A 14,763-nucleotide genomic window follows, 5' to 3' on the forward strand; every position below is an offset into this window, starting at 1 on the left:
GTTACAAATGTCTCGGCAGCCAGAAGCAACAATCCAGCCACTAACCTGTAAATCCTGCATGGACCCTTTAAATAGCGCTGGCGGGGGGGTCCTCCAGGCACTCTAAGACATGTTCAGATGGTCGGGGTTAAGACTGTGCGTTGAGTTGAGCGTTAAGCCCCAAAATGGTGTCTATCACTTTAAATCAGCGTTGCACACTGATTGAAGCCATTTTCTCCCTACTTTACATGATTCCAGCATTTGTTATCTGCGCCTGCGCTAACTCCTATACCAAGTTGGCGTCCAGTGCACATCACACTGGAAACATGCGTGCACATCCAAGACGCCACCTTGGATGTTGGAGAGGCCGTGTAGCTCCAAAATAACGGGCGCTACACTGCCCAATTTAGCGCCCTATGTGTGTCTCTCTCTGCTTCAATGGGCTCTCTCTCCAACCCTTCCTTTAACAGGGTCTTCCGCTCCTTAACAGATTCTACGGATAGAAATTGGTATGCGTTTACGCCTGAACATACCAATTTAGCAGTGGGACTTCTGCGGTCAATCCTGGGCAGAAGCCTTAAATAAGCATTAGGCCCCTTGCATATGTTAATGAGAAAGCCTGACGCCTGTTTTAGCATCCCTCAAACTGGGTTTCCCTTAATGCAGTCGGCATTGAGCCTTCTGCATTCAGGATAATCAGGTTTACATAAAGGGACTGTTGGAGGCCACCATCAAAAAGGTAAGTTTCTTAAAAAATTCTGCTCTGAGTGTGGATCCAGGGGGAGTAGGAGTGCTCCTCCCAGCTCCACATCAGCCCTGAAGACCATTGCAGTACTCCGAGCAGACCCCTCCCAATCAGTCCCCCTTCGATCGCCTCCTCCCACCCTCCCCCCAGGACCTACCTACTGAAGTTGTTCTCCATTTCACCGGTGAGCTGCCTGAGGATGCACAGCTTGCCAGTATAATTTAAATGAGGTCTGAGGCCCAATCCTCGATCGGGTCTTGAACCTATCTGTTCCAGGATTGTTTACAGTGCCCAGTTTACGCCAGCAGGCCAGTGCTCTTCAATTTCTACCCCTTTCTCTCTACATACTGCAACAATGTATCTGTCTATTTTCTCGTGCCCTTGTTCAAAAGGGTTTCTTTCTCTCCACTGAATAGGTTGTCTTTTTGCCATTTCTGCTTCAGGAGAGTATTTCTCTGTCTCTGTCTGCCTCATCAAATTTGTCTCCAAGAAAGTTTCTCACCTCCTCCCGATAGGTTTTTCCCTCTCTAATGCCCATTCTGAACAGGGTCTCTTTCTCTCATTCATCCATCTCATAACAGCATATGTCTGTATATCTCTTCTCTCCACATTCTCTGGGCTACAGCGCTGCTGAAATGAAGTCAGAAGTTCATTCATCAGAGACGAACTCCTACACATGTCCATACTGCTTTTCATCGCCTTCTCCTCCTTTACATTTCTTCTTCTTACCTTCTTCACTTTCAATTTTCTTTTCAATGCCCTTTCCTCCATTATTTGTTATCACTGTCCTACCTATCCTTATTTCCCCATTTCTTTTCAGTTTCCCTTTGTCTCTCTCCTATCTTATTCTTCTGCTCCATCTCTCTCCTCTGTTTGTTCCTGCAACATTCTTTTCCCCTATTACCTGCAGCTTTCACATTGCCACGTGGGAAGACTATGGGATGGGGGGGGGGGGTAGGGAGCGGGGTGAGTCATGGAAAAAGCACGGTGAAAGGATAGTTTTGTTGGAGGATGCTTCTGGGAATTGCATCAAGATTGGAAGGCAAATTAACAAACTTGAGCAGATGGACTCCTGGCATGGTTGAGGGGAATGGCTATCTGGTGGCTCCTGGGAATTCCGCCACCAAGGAAGCAGATGGACAAACTATAGCAAACATCTGCACATGCTGGTGATGGGGTGGGGGGGGGGTGGTGATGAGATGGATATGGCCACACAAAGGCTCCTCTGCAAAAGAAAGTCAGAGTAGCTTCTAGTAATTCCCATCCTAGGATTGAGATAAGGAAAATTCAATGCAAATTTCGCATAGCTATTTGCTAGGAGAAGGTACTTCCAACTTGGAGCAAAATCTGCCCAGAGTCAAAGATATTCAGAAGGCCTGGCAAGATATATTATGCTACTTGTGAAATTGGGTCGGGACATTTTTGAAATAAGGTTCTGGATACGTTTGTGTGATTTTTTGGGGGGAAATTGTTGATGTATTTATGTAATAAAACTTATCTTTAGGCGTGAGCTGGGTGAGGAACTGTCATGGCAACTTTATCTCGGATAATTTATTTTGCTGGAATACGATTAGAGAAAATTGATGTTGGGGAAAAAGATTTAGTATAATGTGATTGGTAAATAATGAAAGTATAACAATAGTAGAAAATATACCAAATTAACAAGGAGAAAAACACACAGAGCTCGAGAGTCCAGCACTACCAGGAGTAAGTCCGCCGGAGTCCAGTGGAGGGGGTGGACATTTGGTTGGGAGCCGGTTGTGCCTGGTCCCGGCTTTTCCTTCCAGTTTTCATTGAGCCCTGTTTGGGGCAGAACCTCTGTCCACCCCAAAAATGTCCCATGACATCAGAAAGGCCAACCAGTTGGAGGGAATTTCCACACCAGGAATTTCCTTGTCCCCGATCTCTTTTCCAACAAGCTCCTTGTACCCAGGAAGCCAACGCACCTGTGCTCGGAATGGCAGATGTGGGCCCCATCTGGGGGGTCAAGGCTTGAGTCCCAGTCCAGGCCCCAAAGCAAACTGACAGTTCTAATTGTTAGATTGGCCTCCTTATAAGGTGAGTTGATGGCGCAGGGTAAAAAAAAAATTGTTGGCCATTGGCACCAGCAGCTGTATTAGTAGCTGGCCAGCACAACATACTGCCCACACTTTCTGGCAGATGCCAAAGATACACGCATAGTGGCACTGACACTATCAGTGATATTTAAATTAAGTGAGGTCCCCCGACTCCGGATACTTTGGCAGGGTTAGAAGTGGAGATCACCGACAGATGCTCCCGGCACTTCCGCACATTTTCAAGGTCAGAGACTTAAACACTTAACCAGTGAGGAAGAAGAAAATCGACAGTCTTGATGCTCACAATGTAAATGATGGGCACAACAGACACAAGAAATTTTATTATAAAGATGTACCTTGTGAAGATTTGCATTCAGTATGAAATAACGCTTCATATATTGAATGAGGTTTGAAAACCTATTTTTATATAAATGCATGTTTCTCACTGTACCATGTACACATTAACAGACAAACAACCACCTGCAAAAATCACAAAAATGTTATTTTATTTACATTGGTCAGTGTGTTGCCCAAATTAGCAAAGATACTCAGACCTAGAACTGTCACTTTTGAAGGTCACCTGTGAATCTATGCTGGATCTTGAGAACAACAGTAGTCTTTGGGATTCAGTATTACGCTGAGCCCACAGATCATTCACTCTCCTCACTGGCTGTGGTTTGAATGACAGTGTTTCAAATTTCACATAAGAATCTTTCATTAGCTCCTGTTCTCCTCTTTCTTTCCTTTTGCAGTGGACTTTGACGACTGCATAGCACAGCATAAAAAGAAGTCCTACTGCAATAACACACCCTATGCTAACAACAATAATAATCAACAGGGTTTGATGGCCACTTGTGTTGGTTTCTCCCTCTGTTGAGAAAACTACACATTGTTCTTTTTTGGGTTGGATTCCCTTCGGGCATATGCATGCCATATATTTTGTGTTTGGCGTCAACCCGCCTATTGAGATTTTGCTTTTGCTAGGGTCTATATCGATTTTCTGCACATCTTTTTCGCCATACTTTGAGTAGACTACATTTAAGGCAGTGCCACTTCTATAATCTGAAACCTTCCAGGTCACGAAGACTTTCTGATCCGTCTCACTGATAACTCTCAAATTTTTAATAATAACATTTTGTTCTGGTGCTTCAGTCATATTTAAAGACGGAACTTCTTTTTTGTTCCCATTGACTTGTTGAGTTTTTCTGTTTGAATTTTCCTCTACTTGCACCTTGGTAAGCTTATTTTCATCTGCCACAGGCTTGGCTTGGTCAACATATGTGACCTTTTTCTTAGCTGATGCTGTGGTGGAGATAGGCGACAGTGTTTCAGTTGTCAAACTTTCCATCTGTTGTTCCATTTTCACTTGGGTTGAATTCTTTTGTTCTGAACTCAATTTCTTAAAAATGTTCCTCCTCTGGGGAGAAGCTGTAGTAACGGTTCCTACAACAGTGAGAGTGATGGATGCTTCTGATGCTCCCGCCAAATTTTTTGCTTTACATCTGTAGTCACCAGCATCCTTAAAGGAAATTCCTGTCAAACTTATTATCGACCATCGGATCCCGTCTGCTGGCGATTCTTGTATGACTGAAAGAAATGACATTTTTAATGTAGTTGAGAAATGAATTAGCACAGCATAATATCACTCTCTCCAAAAATACCTCTAATTGGAGTTTTCAATCGAAGGGTTTTAATGGGCCGGAAATTGCTCCGAGCAGCGAACCAGCAGTGCTCGCCACTCATTCGATTTAAAGTCACCCACTAAGTTACCGCATTCTTTGTGGTGGCAACTTCCTTGTAATCCAATTTCAAGAAACTTCAGCATTCTTTCCCGGGCTGTCTGAGTGGTGAAAGGAGTGCTAAGGTCCCTCAACCAATCAGCTTGAAGCAAGCCACGCTGTGAGAACCAGGAAGTGCAGTTCATTCACAAACCGCGCAAACTAACAACCAGGAAGTGCCAGACAAGGTTAGTAAATGCACAATAAAATGAGATAGAGAAAGCAAAATAAAGACAGGGCAAGATTAAAAGACTAAGATAAAAGTGACGGAAAGCAAAAGTTTTTTAAAAATTTAAAATTTTCAGTGCCAGAGAGGTTGTTTGGCAGTCATTAATATTTACCACATTGTTAAAACTTAGTTTAGACTTAAAAAAACTCAGTGAACCTGTTTTGTGGTGAAATTAGTACGTTTCCAGCTGGGAAGTGCAGCAAGTTGGCGCTGGTCTATTGATTCCATTGATTGCAGCCGCGAAGTCCCTTTAATGCGAAACTGACAGATCACCGGTGAACCAGGAAGAGCAGGTTCCAGATTTCCACGTTTGACTGCGCATGTGCAGTTGCTGGAACGTGCTCTTCGATTTCATCTCTAATATCGCCCGTTATTTTAAAAGCAATTTCCAGCCCATTATTTTTGTCATAGCTAAACACAACTGAACCAAAATTCAAATTATACTTGATATAGTCCTATTAAGTAATTAAAAAATAAACAAATATTGAGACTCATCCTACTGAAATATTATTATTTAACATACTGAATTTCTAGTATAAAAAAAATTCTAAGAGGGTACAAATACAACATAATGAAATAGTAAAATAATGACAGACAAACTGAAGACAAAAATATTGTTGCAGCTATTGCAGAAAAGTTCAGATAGGGGCAATGGAGGAATGTGCAATGCCTGTCCTGCAGACCAAACTTGGCTCACTTCCCAATTTCATAAGACCCATGGAGCAGCTCTTTACTGGTTTCGGTAGCCAAACCTTTAGCCACTTCCCCTAACTTCTTTCTCACTTCCTGCTTGGTGTCCTCTGATCTCCTGAAAAGTGCCTTGAGATTTTTCTTACGTGAAAAGCTTTATAAGTGTGAGTTGTTCATAACAAGTGGACTCTTGTAAAAAAAAAAAAGGTTGTGATGTAAAGAATGTACTCTGGGTGGGGGACTTCAATGTCCATCACCAAGAGTGGCTCGGTAGCACCACTACTGACCGAGCTGGCCGAGTCCTGAAGGACATAGCTGCTAGACTGGGCCTGCGGCAGGTGGTGAGCGAACCAACACGAGGGAAAAACTTACTTGACCTCGTCCTCGCCAATCTACCTGTCACAGATGCATCTGTCCATGACAGTATTGGTAGGAGTGACCACCGCACAGTCCTTGTGGAGACGAAGTCCCGTCTTCGCACTGAGGACACCATCCAACGTGTTGTGTGGCACAATCACCGTGCTAAATGGGATAGATTGAGAACAGATCTAGCAGCTCAAAACTGGGCATCCATGAGGCACTGTGGGCCATCAGCAGCAGCAGAATTGTATTCCAGCACAATCTATAACCTCATGGCCTGGCATATTCCTCACTCTACCATTACCAACAAGCCAGGGGATCAACCCTGGTTCAATGAGGAGCGTAGAAGAGCATGCCCGGAGCACCACCAGGCGTGCTTAAAAATGAGATGCCAACCTGGTGAAGCTACAACACAGGACTACATGCGTGCTAAACAGCGGAAGCAACATGCTAAAGACTGAGCTAAGCGATTCCACAACCAACGGAGCAGATCAAAGCTCTGCAGTCCTGCCACATCCAGTTGCGAATGGTGGTGGACAATTGAACAACTAACGGGAGGAGGAGGCTCTGCAAACATCCCCATCCTCAATGATGGCAGAGTCCAGCACGTGAGTGCAAAAGACAAGGCTGAAGCATTTGCAACCATCTTCAGCCAGAAGTGCTGAGTGGATGATCCTTCTCTGCCTCCTCCTGATATCCCCACCATCACGGAAGCCAGTTTTCGGCCAATTCGATTCACTCCACATGATATCAAGAAACGGCTGAGTGCACTGGATACAACAAAGGCTATGGGCCCCGACAACGTCCTGGCTGTAGTGCTGAAGACTTGTGCTCCAGAACTAGCCGTGCCTCTAGCCAAACTGTTCCAGTACAGCTACAACACTGGCATCTACCTGACAATGTGGAAAATTGCCCAGGTATGTCCTGTCCACAAAAAGCAGGACAAATCCAATCCAGCCAAATACCGCCCCATCAGTCTACTCTCAATCATCAGCAAAGTGATGGAAGGTGTCGTCGACAGTGCTATCAAGTGACACTTACTCACCAATAACCTGCTCACCGATGCTCAGTTTGGGTTCCGCCAGGACCACTCGGCTCCAGACCTCATTACAGCCTTGGTCCAAACATGGACAAAAGATCTGAATTCCAGAGGTGAGGTGAGAGTGACTGCCCTTGACATCAAGGCAGCATTTGACCGAGTGTGGCACCAAGGAGCCCTAGTAAAATTGAAGTCAATGGGAATCAGGGGGAAACTCTCCAGTGGCTGGAGTCATACCTAGCACAAAGGATGATGGCAGTGGTTGTTGGAGGCAAATCATGTCAGCCCCAGGACATTGCTGCAGGAGTTCCTCAGGGCAGTGTCCTAGGCCCAACCATCTTCAGCTGCTTCATCAATGACCCTCCCTCCATCATAAGGTCAGAAATGGGAATGTTCGCTGATGATTGCACAGTGTTCAGTTCCTTTCGCAACCCCTCAGATAATGAAGCAGTCCGTGCCCGCATGCAGCAAGACCTGGACAACATCCAGGCTTGGGCTGATAAGTGGCAAGTAACGTTTGCGCCAGACCAGTGCCAGGCAACAACCATCTCCAACAAGAGAGAGTCTAACCACCTCTCCTTGACATTCAACGGCATTACCATTGCCGAATCCCCCACCATCAACATCCTGGGGATCACCATTGGCCAGAAACTTAACTGGACCAGCCACATAAATACTGTGGCTACAAGAGCAGGTCAGAGGCTGGGTATTCTGGGGTGAGTGACTCACCTCCTGACTCCCCAAAGCCTTTCCACCATCTACAAGGCACAAGTCAGGAGTGTGATGGAATACTCTCCACTTGCCTGGATGAGTGCAGCTCCAACAACATTCAAGAAGCTCGACACCATCCAGAACAAAGCAGCCCGCTTGATTGGCAACCCATCGACCACCCTAAACATTCACTCCCTTCACCACCGGCGCATCGTGGCTGCAGTTTGTACCATCCACAGGATGCATTGCAGCAACTCGCCAAAGCTTCTTCGAAAGCACCTCCCGAACCCGCGACATCTACCACCTAGAAGGACAAGAGCAGCAGACACATGGGAACAACACCACCTGAATGTTCCTCTCCAAGTCACACACCATCCCGACTTGGAAATATGTCGCCGTTCCTTCATCGTCGCTGGATCAAAATCCTGGAACTCCCTACCTAGGAGCACTGTGGGAGAACCTTCACCACACGGACTGCAGCGGTTCAAGAAGGCGGCTCACCGCCACCTTCTCAAGGGCAATTAGGGATGGGCAATAAATGCCGGCCTCGCCAGCGATGCCCACATCCCATGAACGCATAATAAAAAAAATGATAATGAGCAACTTATGAGGGAACATTAATAAGCGCAGGATATATTTCTTGTAAAGTATAATCATTTTTTTAGTTAGTACAAAAATTTACACTCTTCTATCTGGTAGGAGAAATTTCATTTTCAATCTCCTTCCCTAATTTCTATGGAGATTCAAATTTTGGGCAGTAAAGTCAGCAGAGCTGCTCGACGACACACTCAGTGAGTTTTGAATTTTAAAATTACTGATTCTTTCCATGAGAATTTCTTGTTGACAAATCTCATATCAGCTGTGCACCTCTCTGCAACTTTCAGCCTGGAAATAGCAGGTCTCCATGGAATTGCGACTGGAAAACTAAACATAAAGAGGGTTAAATTGGTCTCGGGAGGTAACGCAAATCAGGTGACAGCGAATCGGCAGCCCGTTTTACACTATTTGTCTTCAATGGAAAAGAAAATCAGGCGGATTGTAAAACAGGCTGACAATATGCTATTGCCTATTTTGCGTTAGCTCCTTAAACCAATTTCACCCTCAAAATGTTTCCTATTAAATTGCAAGCTGGTAAAGTGGCTTGTTAGCCCTTGCTGTACAGGTGTCTCCAGCCAATTTTATACTCCATGGCCAGACATTTTTAAACATTTCAGCTCACATACTGTGAACTTGGAAAGCCATTTAATACCACAATAATAATTTTACTGAGTTGTTAGGGCGAACTTTATTGTCGTGATATATTAATGAAATATATATATAAAACTGTAGTAAACAATGGTAAAACCAAAGAAAATCTGTCTCTATTCTCTATTATCCTTATTTTCTAATATTGACAGAGAGTTTCCCCTTGTTTGCGCTAGTTATATCAGCGCAATCCGCCGAACCAATAAAAAAGATCGGGGAATTTTAAGCATAAGTGAGTTATACCCAAAACTCATTTCCGCTTGAGTTTCCGCGATCTTTAGCAGTGGTTTAAAAATCACTGCGCCCGACGCCAGCCCCGCCCACAAAACTGGCCACGCCCCCAGATCGAGGATGGCGAGTTTCCGGCGATTTTTAAAAATTCGTTCATGGGATGTGGGCGTCGCTGGCGAGGCCGGCATTTATTGCCCATCCCTAATTGCCCTTGAGAAGGTGGTGGTGAGCCGCCTTCTTGAACCGCTGCAGTCCGTTTGGTGAAGGTTCTCCCACAGTGCTGTTAGGTAGGGAGTTCCAGAAATTTGACCCAGCGACAATGAAGGAACGGTGATATATTTCCAAGTCGGGATGGTGTGTGACTTGGAGGGGAACGTGCAGGTGGTGTTGTTCCCATGTGCCTGCGGCCCTTGTCCTTCGAAGTGGTAGAGGTCGCGGGTTTGGGAGGTGCTGTCGAAGAAGCCTTGGCGTGTTGCTGCAGTGCATCCTGTAGATGGTACACACTGCAGCCACAGTGCATTGGTGGTGAAGGGAGTGAATATTTAGGGTGGTGGATGGGGTGCCAATCAAGCAGGCTGCTTTGTCCTGGATGGTGTCAAGCTTCTTGAGTGTTGTTGGAGCTGCACTCATCCAGGCAAGTGGAGAGTATTCCATCACACTCCTGACTTGTGCCTTGTAGATGGTGGAAAGGCTTTGGGGAGTCAGGAGGTGAGTCACTCGCCGCAGAATACCCAGTCTCTGACCTGCTCTTGAAGCCACAGTATTTATGTAGCTGGTCCAGTTAAGTTTCTGGTCAATGGTGACCCCCAGGATGTTGATGCTAGGGAATTCGGCGATGGTAATGCCGTTGAATGTCAAGGGGAGGTGGTTAGACTCTCTCTTGTTGGAGATGGTTATTGCCTGGCACTTGTCTGGCGCTAATGTTACTTGCCACTTATCAGCCCAAGCCTGGATGTTGTCCAGGTCTTGCTGCGCGTGGGCACGGACTGCTTCATTATCTGTGGGGTTGCAAATGGAACCCCACTGTGCAATCATTAGCAAACATCCCCATTTCTGACCTTATGATGGAGGGAAGGTCATTGATGAAGCAGTTGAAGATGGTTGGGCCTAGGACACTGCCCTGAGGAACTCCTGCAGCAATGTGCACATTTGCGGCCATTTGAGGAGGGTCTTCAAATTAAGCTCATTTTCTTGGGCGCACAGTCACTAGTAGGCACGTTTTAAAAGTTTATACGTATTAAAAAATATTTAACTTACTAAGAAACTGACTAGTGTACACCAACAAAACTGTTTAACGATTCAGTATAGTTTTTCTTAAGTCATTTTTAGTGATTTAAAATCAGGTTACTCACAGGTGGAGGACTGGACACTTCTATTAAAATGTTTACTTTTTGTGATAAACCCATTTTCAGCCGAATTAATAAAATTGCACCAGGTTATCACTTTTAAATACATCTTAAATACATCAATGAATATTCTTTAATGCAAAGGAAAAAAAAACAATGATTACGTTCTACTATGCTGCCCAATTGTGCTGATTCATGGAAGATTTTACGTTTGTGATTATGCAAATACATTTTAGCGGAAATTTGAACTGTAACCTAACTGGTGCAATTTCAAGCGCATTTTGCGCCCAATTTCCCGATTGTGCCCAAAGCGGAAACTCTACCCCCTTATTTCTCATTTACTTTGTCTTCTCAGATAAACTTACCCGTTTTGTCTGCCTTCGTTGACTCACAGTTATATATGGAGCCAGTACTCGCATCTTTAAAAACTAGTGTCAAAGTATATTTTTTCAGCCAATAAAGGAATGGGTTTGACCAGATTGCTTCATTAAAGCAAGAATCAGATGAGAGGAGGGGTATTAATTAGTAAGTTTTAATTTGCTCTCTTTTTTTCGGGTGGTTATCTTATTATTTTCCTATTTTTCTTCCTTTTACTCTCCCCAAGCTATCCACTACAGCACATCAAGAGAGCAGGCAAATGGATCACTCCTGGGCCTCCTCCAATACTTCTTTGAACAATAGGACCTGTGGTTGACCTTCTGTCTGTTCTTTCCATTCTGGAGATGCCTGACTTCCTCTCAGCACCTCTCCACATTGAAGATTGGGAATTCAGTAAGAATCTGCATCCACAACCTCACAGCACAATGCATTAGTGCTCCAACACATTCATTTCATTCTCAACTCTGGCCTCTTATGCATCCCCCCTTCCTTCACCCCACCATTAGCAGCCGTGCCTTCAGCCATCTAGGCCCTAAGCTCTGGAATTCCCTACCTAAACTCTTCTGTCTCTCCATCTCTCCATCCTCTTTTAAGACGGCCCTTAAAACTTACCACTTTGACCAAGCGTTTAGTCACCTAATGGCTCCTCCTGTGGGTCAGTGTCAATTGTTCTGGATCTGATTATGATCCTGTGAAGCACCGTGGGGCAATTTACCACATTAAAGATGCTATATAAGTGCAACTTGTTGGTAATTTTGACTTGTATACTCTAAATATACATTTACAATGCATGAGTGAATTACCTGTATAATTAACTGGTAAGCCATCTGCCCTGAACCAGACAAGCAATGGGGTTGGATAGCCTGTTGAATCACAGCGGAGCAAAACATTACTTCCAAGTGGTGATGTAATTTTGGTTGCTGAAGTTATGACTGATGGTTTGAGGCACTGTTCAAGTTCAACTCTCTGGAATAAAACACCTGCAACATTTTCAGGCTCACTGCATGTCACGAGTGGATCCATGAGAATTACTGACGTTTCCTCTGACTTAGAAAGTTCAATTAACTTTGATATCTTACAGTCACAGAACCATGGGTTGTCTTGGAAACCTAAAGAAGAGAAAGATATTTAAGGCCATTGTTCTTTGTTAAAAATGTAAAATAAACACATGGATTTTTTTTCTAAAGTCCATAAAATCCTTGTTTTGTGACCCATTCCCAAGAATATTTACTCAAACTAAAATTTGTTATTGAAAAAAAATCCTTCAGTAAAGATATTTAATTTTCATGTATGCAGAATTATTATCTAGTTTTCCGGAGATTTTAGCCTGCCCAATCAAAAAGTACACTTGTTTCATTTGGCTATTGCATGTAATAAATCTAACAAGGTCTGTACAGGACCATTCAACAATACTTTTTTAATTAAATGCTTTCTTTATTCCACAGGAGCTGGCCAGCATTACAACTTTATAGAGTTTCACTTATGTTTGATTTTAAAATAATAATCAGTATGATGGAGACACCGAACACTCTGAGTTACCACGTTCCCAGCCTTTCCAAAAAAAAACAACCTACAAGTGAGGAGCAATTGCAGCCAGAAAGGGCTAAGTATTTAGTTAAGCATTAATTTAAGTAATTATCAACTGAACTCTAATTTACATTTTTTACTATATAATGGCTTTAGGGGTCGAACAGACACTTTCAAAACATATTGGGCCTGAATTTTCTGTCAAATTAATGGCAAGGCTAATGGCGCTCGCCGTTATTTATGAATAAATGGTACAGCAACTAATGTGGCTAAATGTGAATATGTAAAAGTTGCTGTCTGAGTTGTGCAGCTCCGCCTTTAGCTTCATGAAAGCAGCATCTTGCCCTTAGCCCCCACTTTTTTAGGAACTTGCTGTATTTGTTCATTAATTGCCTATTAATTTCGTCATATAAGTCTTGTCATTACAAGCATATGTACCCTTTTAACAACGTGATAAGTGTTAATTACTGCCAATCAACCTCTCAGGCACTGAAAATTAACTATTACAAGTGTAATAAACACAGGAAGGACTGAGAAGGAGGGTGAAGTAAATGCCGCTTTCATGAAGCTAAAGGCGGAGCTGCACAACTCAGACAGCAACTTTTACATATTCACATTTAGCCACATTAGTTGCTGTACCATTTATTCATAAATAACGGCGAGCGCCATTAGCCTTGCCATTAATTCTCATTCCTTCAGGATTTGGATTTTTCAGGGAGATTTTTAAAGTGTCAAATTTTAAATTTTACATTTTTTTTCTTACTTTTCCTTTGTCTCTTTTTTCTCTCTCTTAATCTCTCTTAATTTTCCCTCTCTTTAATTCTCTTTCTTCCTGATTTGACTTTGAATTCACCCTCTTTACTTCACCCTCCTTCTCAGTCCTTCCTGTGTTTATTTCCCAATCCTGAAATCTCATTAATTAAGGAGATACACAGTTGCTTGCCCTGTTCACTCAGGTCCCAGATGCCCTGTTTCCCTCACTATACCATTATCAGCTCGCACTTTCAGTAACTTTGTGGGCAAAAATGTTTTGAGCTGAAGTGTGCAGGGGCAAGTCTAAATAACGGCAAACACCGTTAGATGCCCTGCTACAACAAATTCTGGCCCATTAAATAAAAATAATAAATTAGAGTGAGTAAATTGAAAAAGTTCTATAAACAATAACTTAAAAAGAATTTTGATTGGATTAAATGTATAAATAGGTATGGCAGGATCATTGTTATAGGAACACAGGAACAGGAGTAGGCCACTTAGCTCCTCGAGCCTGTTCCTCCATTCACTGAGATCATAGCTGATCCATGACCTAACTCCATATGCCCACCTTAGCCCCATATCCCTTAATACTTTTGGTCAACAAAAATCTATCAATCTCAGGTTTAAAATTAACAATTGTGCTAGCATCAACTGCCATTTGCGAAAGAGAGTTCCAAACTTCTACCACCCTTTGTGTGTACAAGTGTTTCCTGACTTCACTCCTGAAAGTCCTGGTTCTAATTTTTAGGCTCTGTCCCCTAGTCCTGGACTCCCCAACCAGCGGAAATAGTTTCTCTCTATCTACCCTATCAGTTCCCCTTAATATCTTGAAAATTTTCATCAAATCACCCCTTAATCGACTCAAGGAATTACAACCCTAGTTTGTGTAATCTCGCCTCGTAATTTAACCCTTGGAGTTCAGGGCCTAAATTTTATCAATGAGGCGGGGTCTCAGCGGGGGGGTCAATAAGCGGGTGGGAAACCGTGCATGTTCCTGAGCGATTGTGACTCAATTGAAGCCGCTTCATTCAACTTCCGGGTTTCGCGTCCTCAAGCTGAGCAGCGGGCGTACTGCGCACCGCATGGCGCGATTTAAAGCCCACTATTTACAGGGCCAATGCAACGATGCATTTTGAAGGAGAAAGGAGTAAGAATGGAAGGACATAGAGGAAAGGCAGCACCCAGGTTCTTGGACACTGCCCTGGAGATACTACTGGCTGTGAGAAGCAGGAGGGAGGTGTTATACCCACCTGACAAGAGGAAGAAACCTGGTTCTACCACCAAGAAGGCATGGCTGGAGGTTGCAGAACAGGTCAGCAGCAGGAGCGCGGTGCCCTGATCTTGGATGCAGTGCAGGAAGCGATTTAATGACCTAACCAGGTCAGGAAAAGTGAGTACACTTACTGACTCACCTGCATTCTGTGGTGAACATTACCTCCCCTCACACTGCCCTGTGAAGCCTACTCCATCACATCATTCCTCATACCACTTAAGGCTCAGTGTCAAGTTACCTTCACTTTCTGTGCACTTCTTCACCACCCCCCCCCCCCCCTCCAATTTGTGCACCACCTCTCCCACTCACCCCAATCCTGATGCAATGCGATCAGTCTATCTGATAGTCAACCTTGTAAGGATTTTGGACATTGGGTCAAACCCCATTTTACTCTTTTGAACTACTGGATGATTCAAAATAAA

At 43.8% G+C, this 14,763-nt stretch overlaps 1 protein-coding gene across 1 annotated transcript in view; it reads right to left on the reverse strand.

Moving 5' to 3' along the window:
- Positions 1–3,316: 3,316 nt before the first annotated feature.
- Positions 3,317–14,763, reverse strand: part of lrit3a (info leucine-rich repeat, immunoglobulin-like and transmembrane domains 3a) — a 51,768-nt gene continuing 40,321 nt past the window's right edge. The window contains exons 3-4 of the mRNA XM_068007138.1: positions 11,592–11,897; positions 3,317–4,368 (exon numbers count right to left, since the gene is read on the reverse strand). Coding sequence (XP_067863239.1) covers positions 3,317–4,368; positions 11,592–11,897 — 1,358 coding nt within the window. The remainder of the gene's footprint in view (positions 4,369–11,591; positions 11,898–14,763) is intronic.

Source organism: Heptranchias perlo, chromosome 1 (assembly GCF_035084215.1).
Source record: "Heptranchias perlo isolate sHepPer1 chromosome 1, sHepPer1.hap1, whole genome shotgun sequence".
Lineage (NCBI taxonomy): Eukaryota > Metazoa > Chordata > Chondrichthyes > Hexanchiformes > Hexanchidae > Heptranchias > Heptranchias perlo.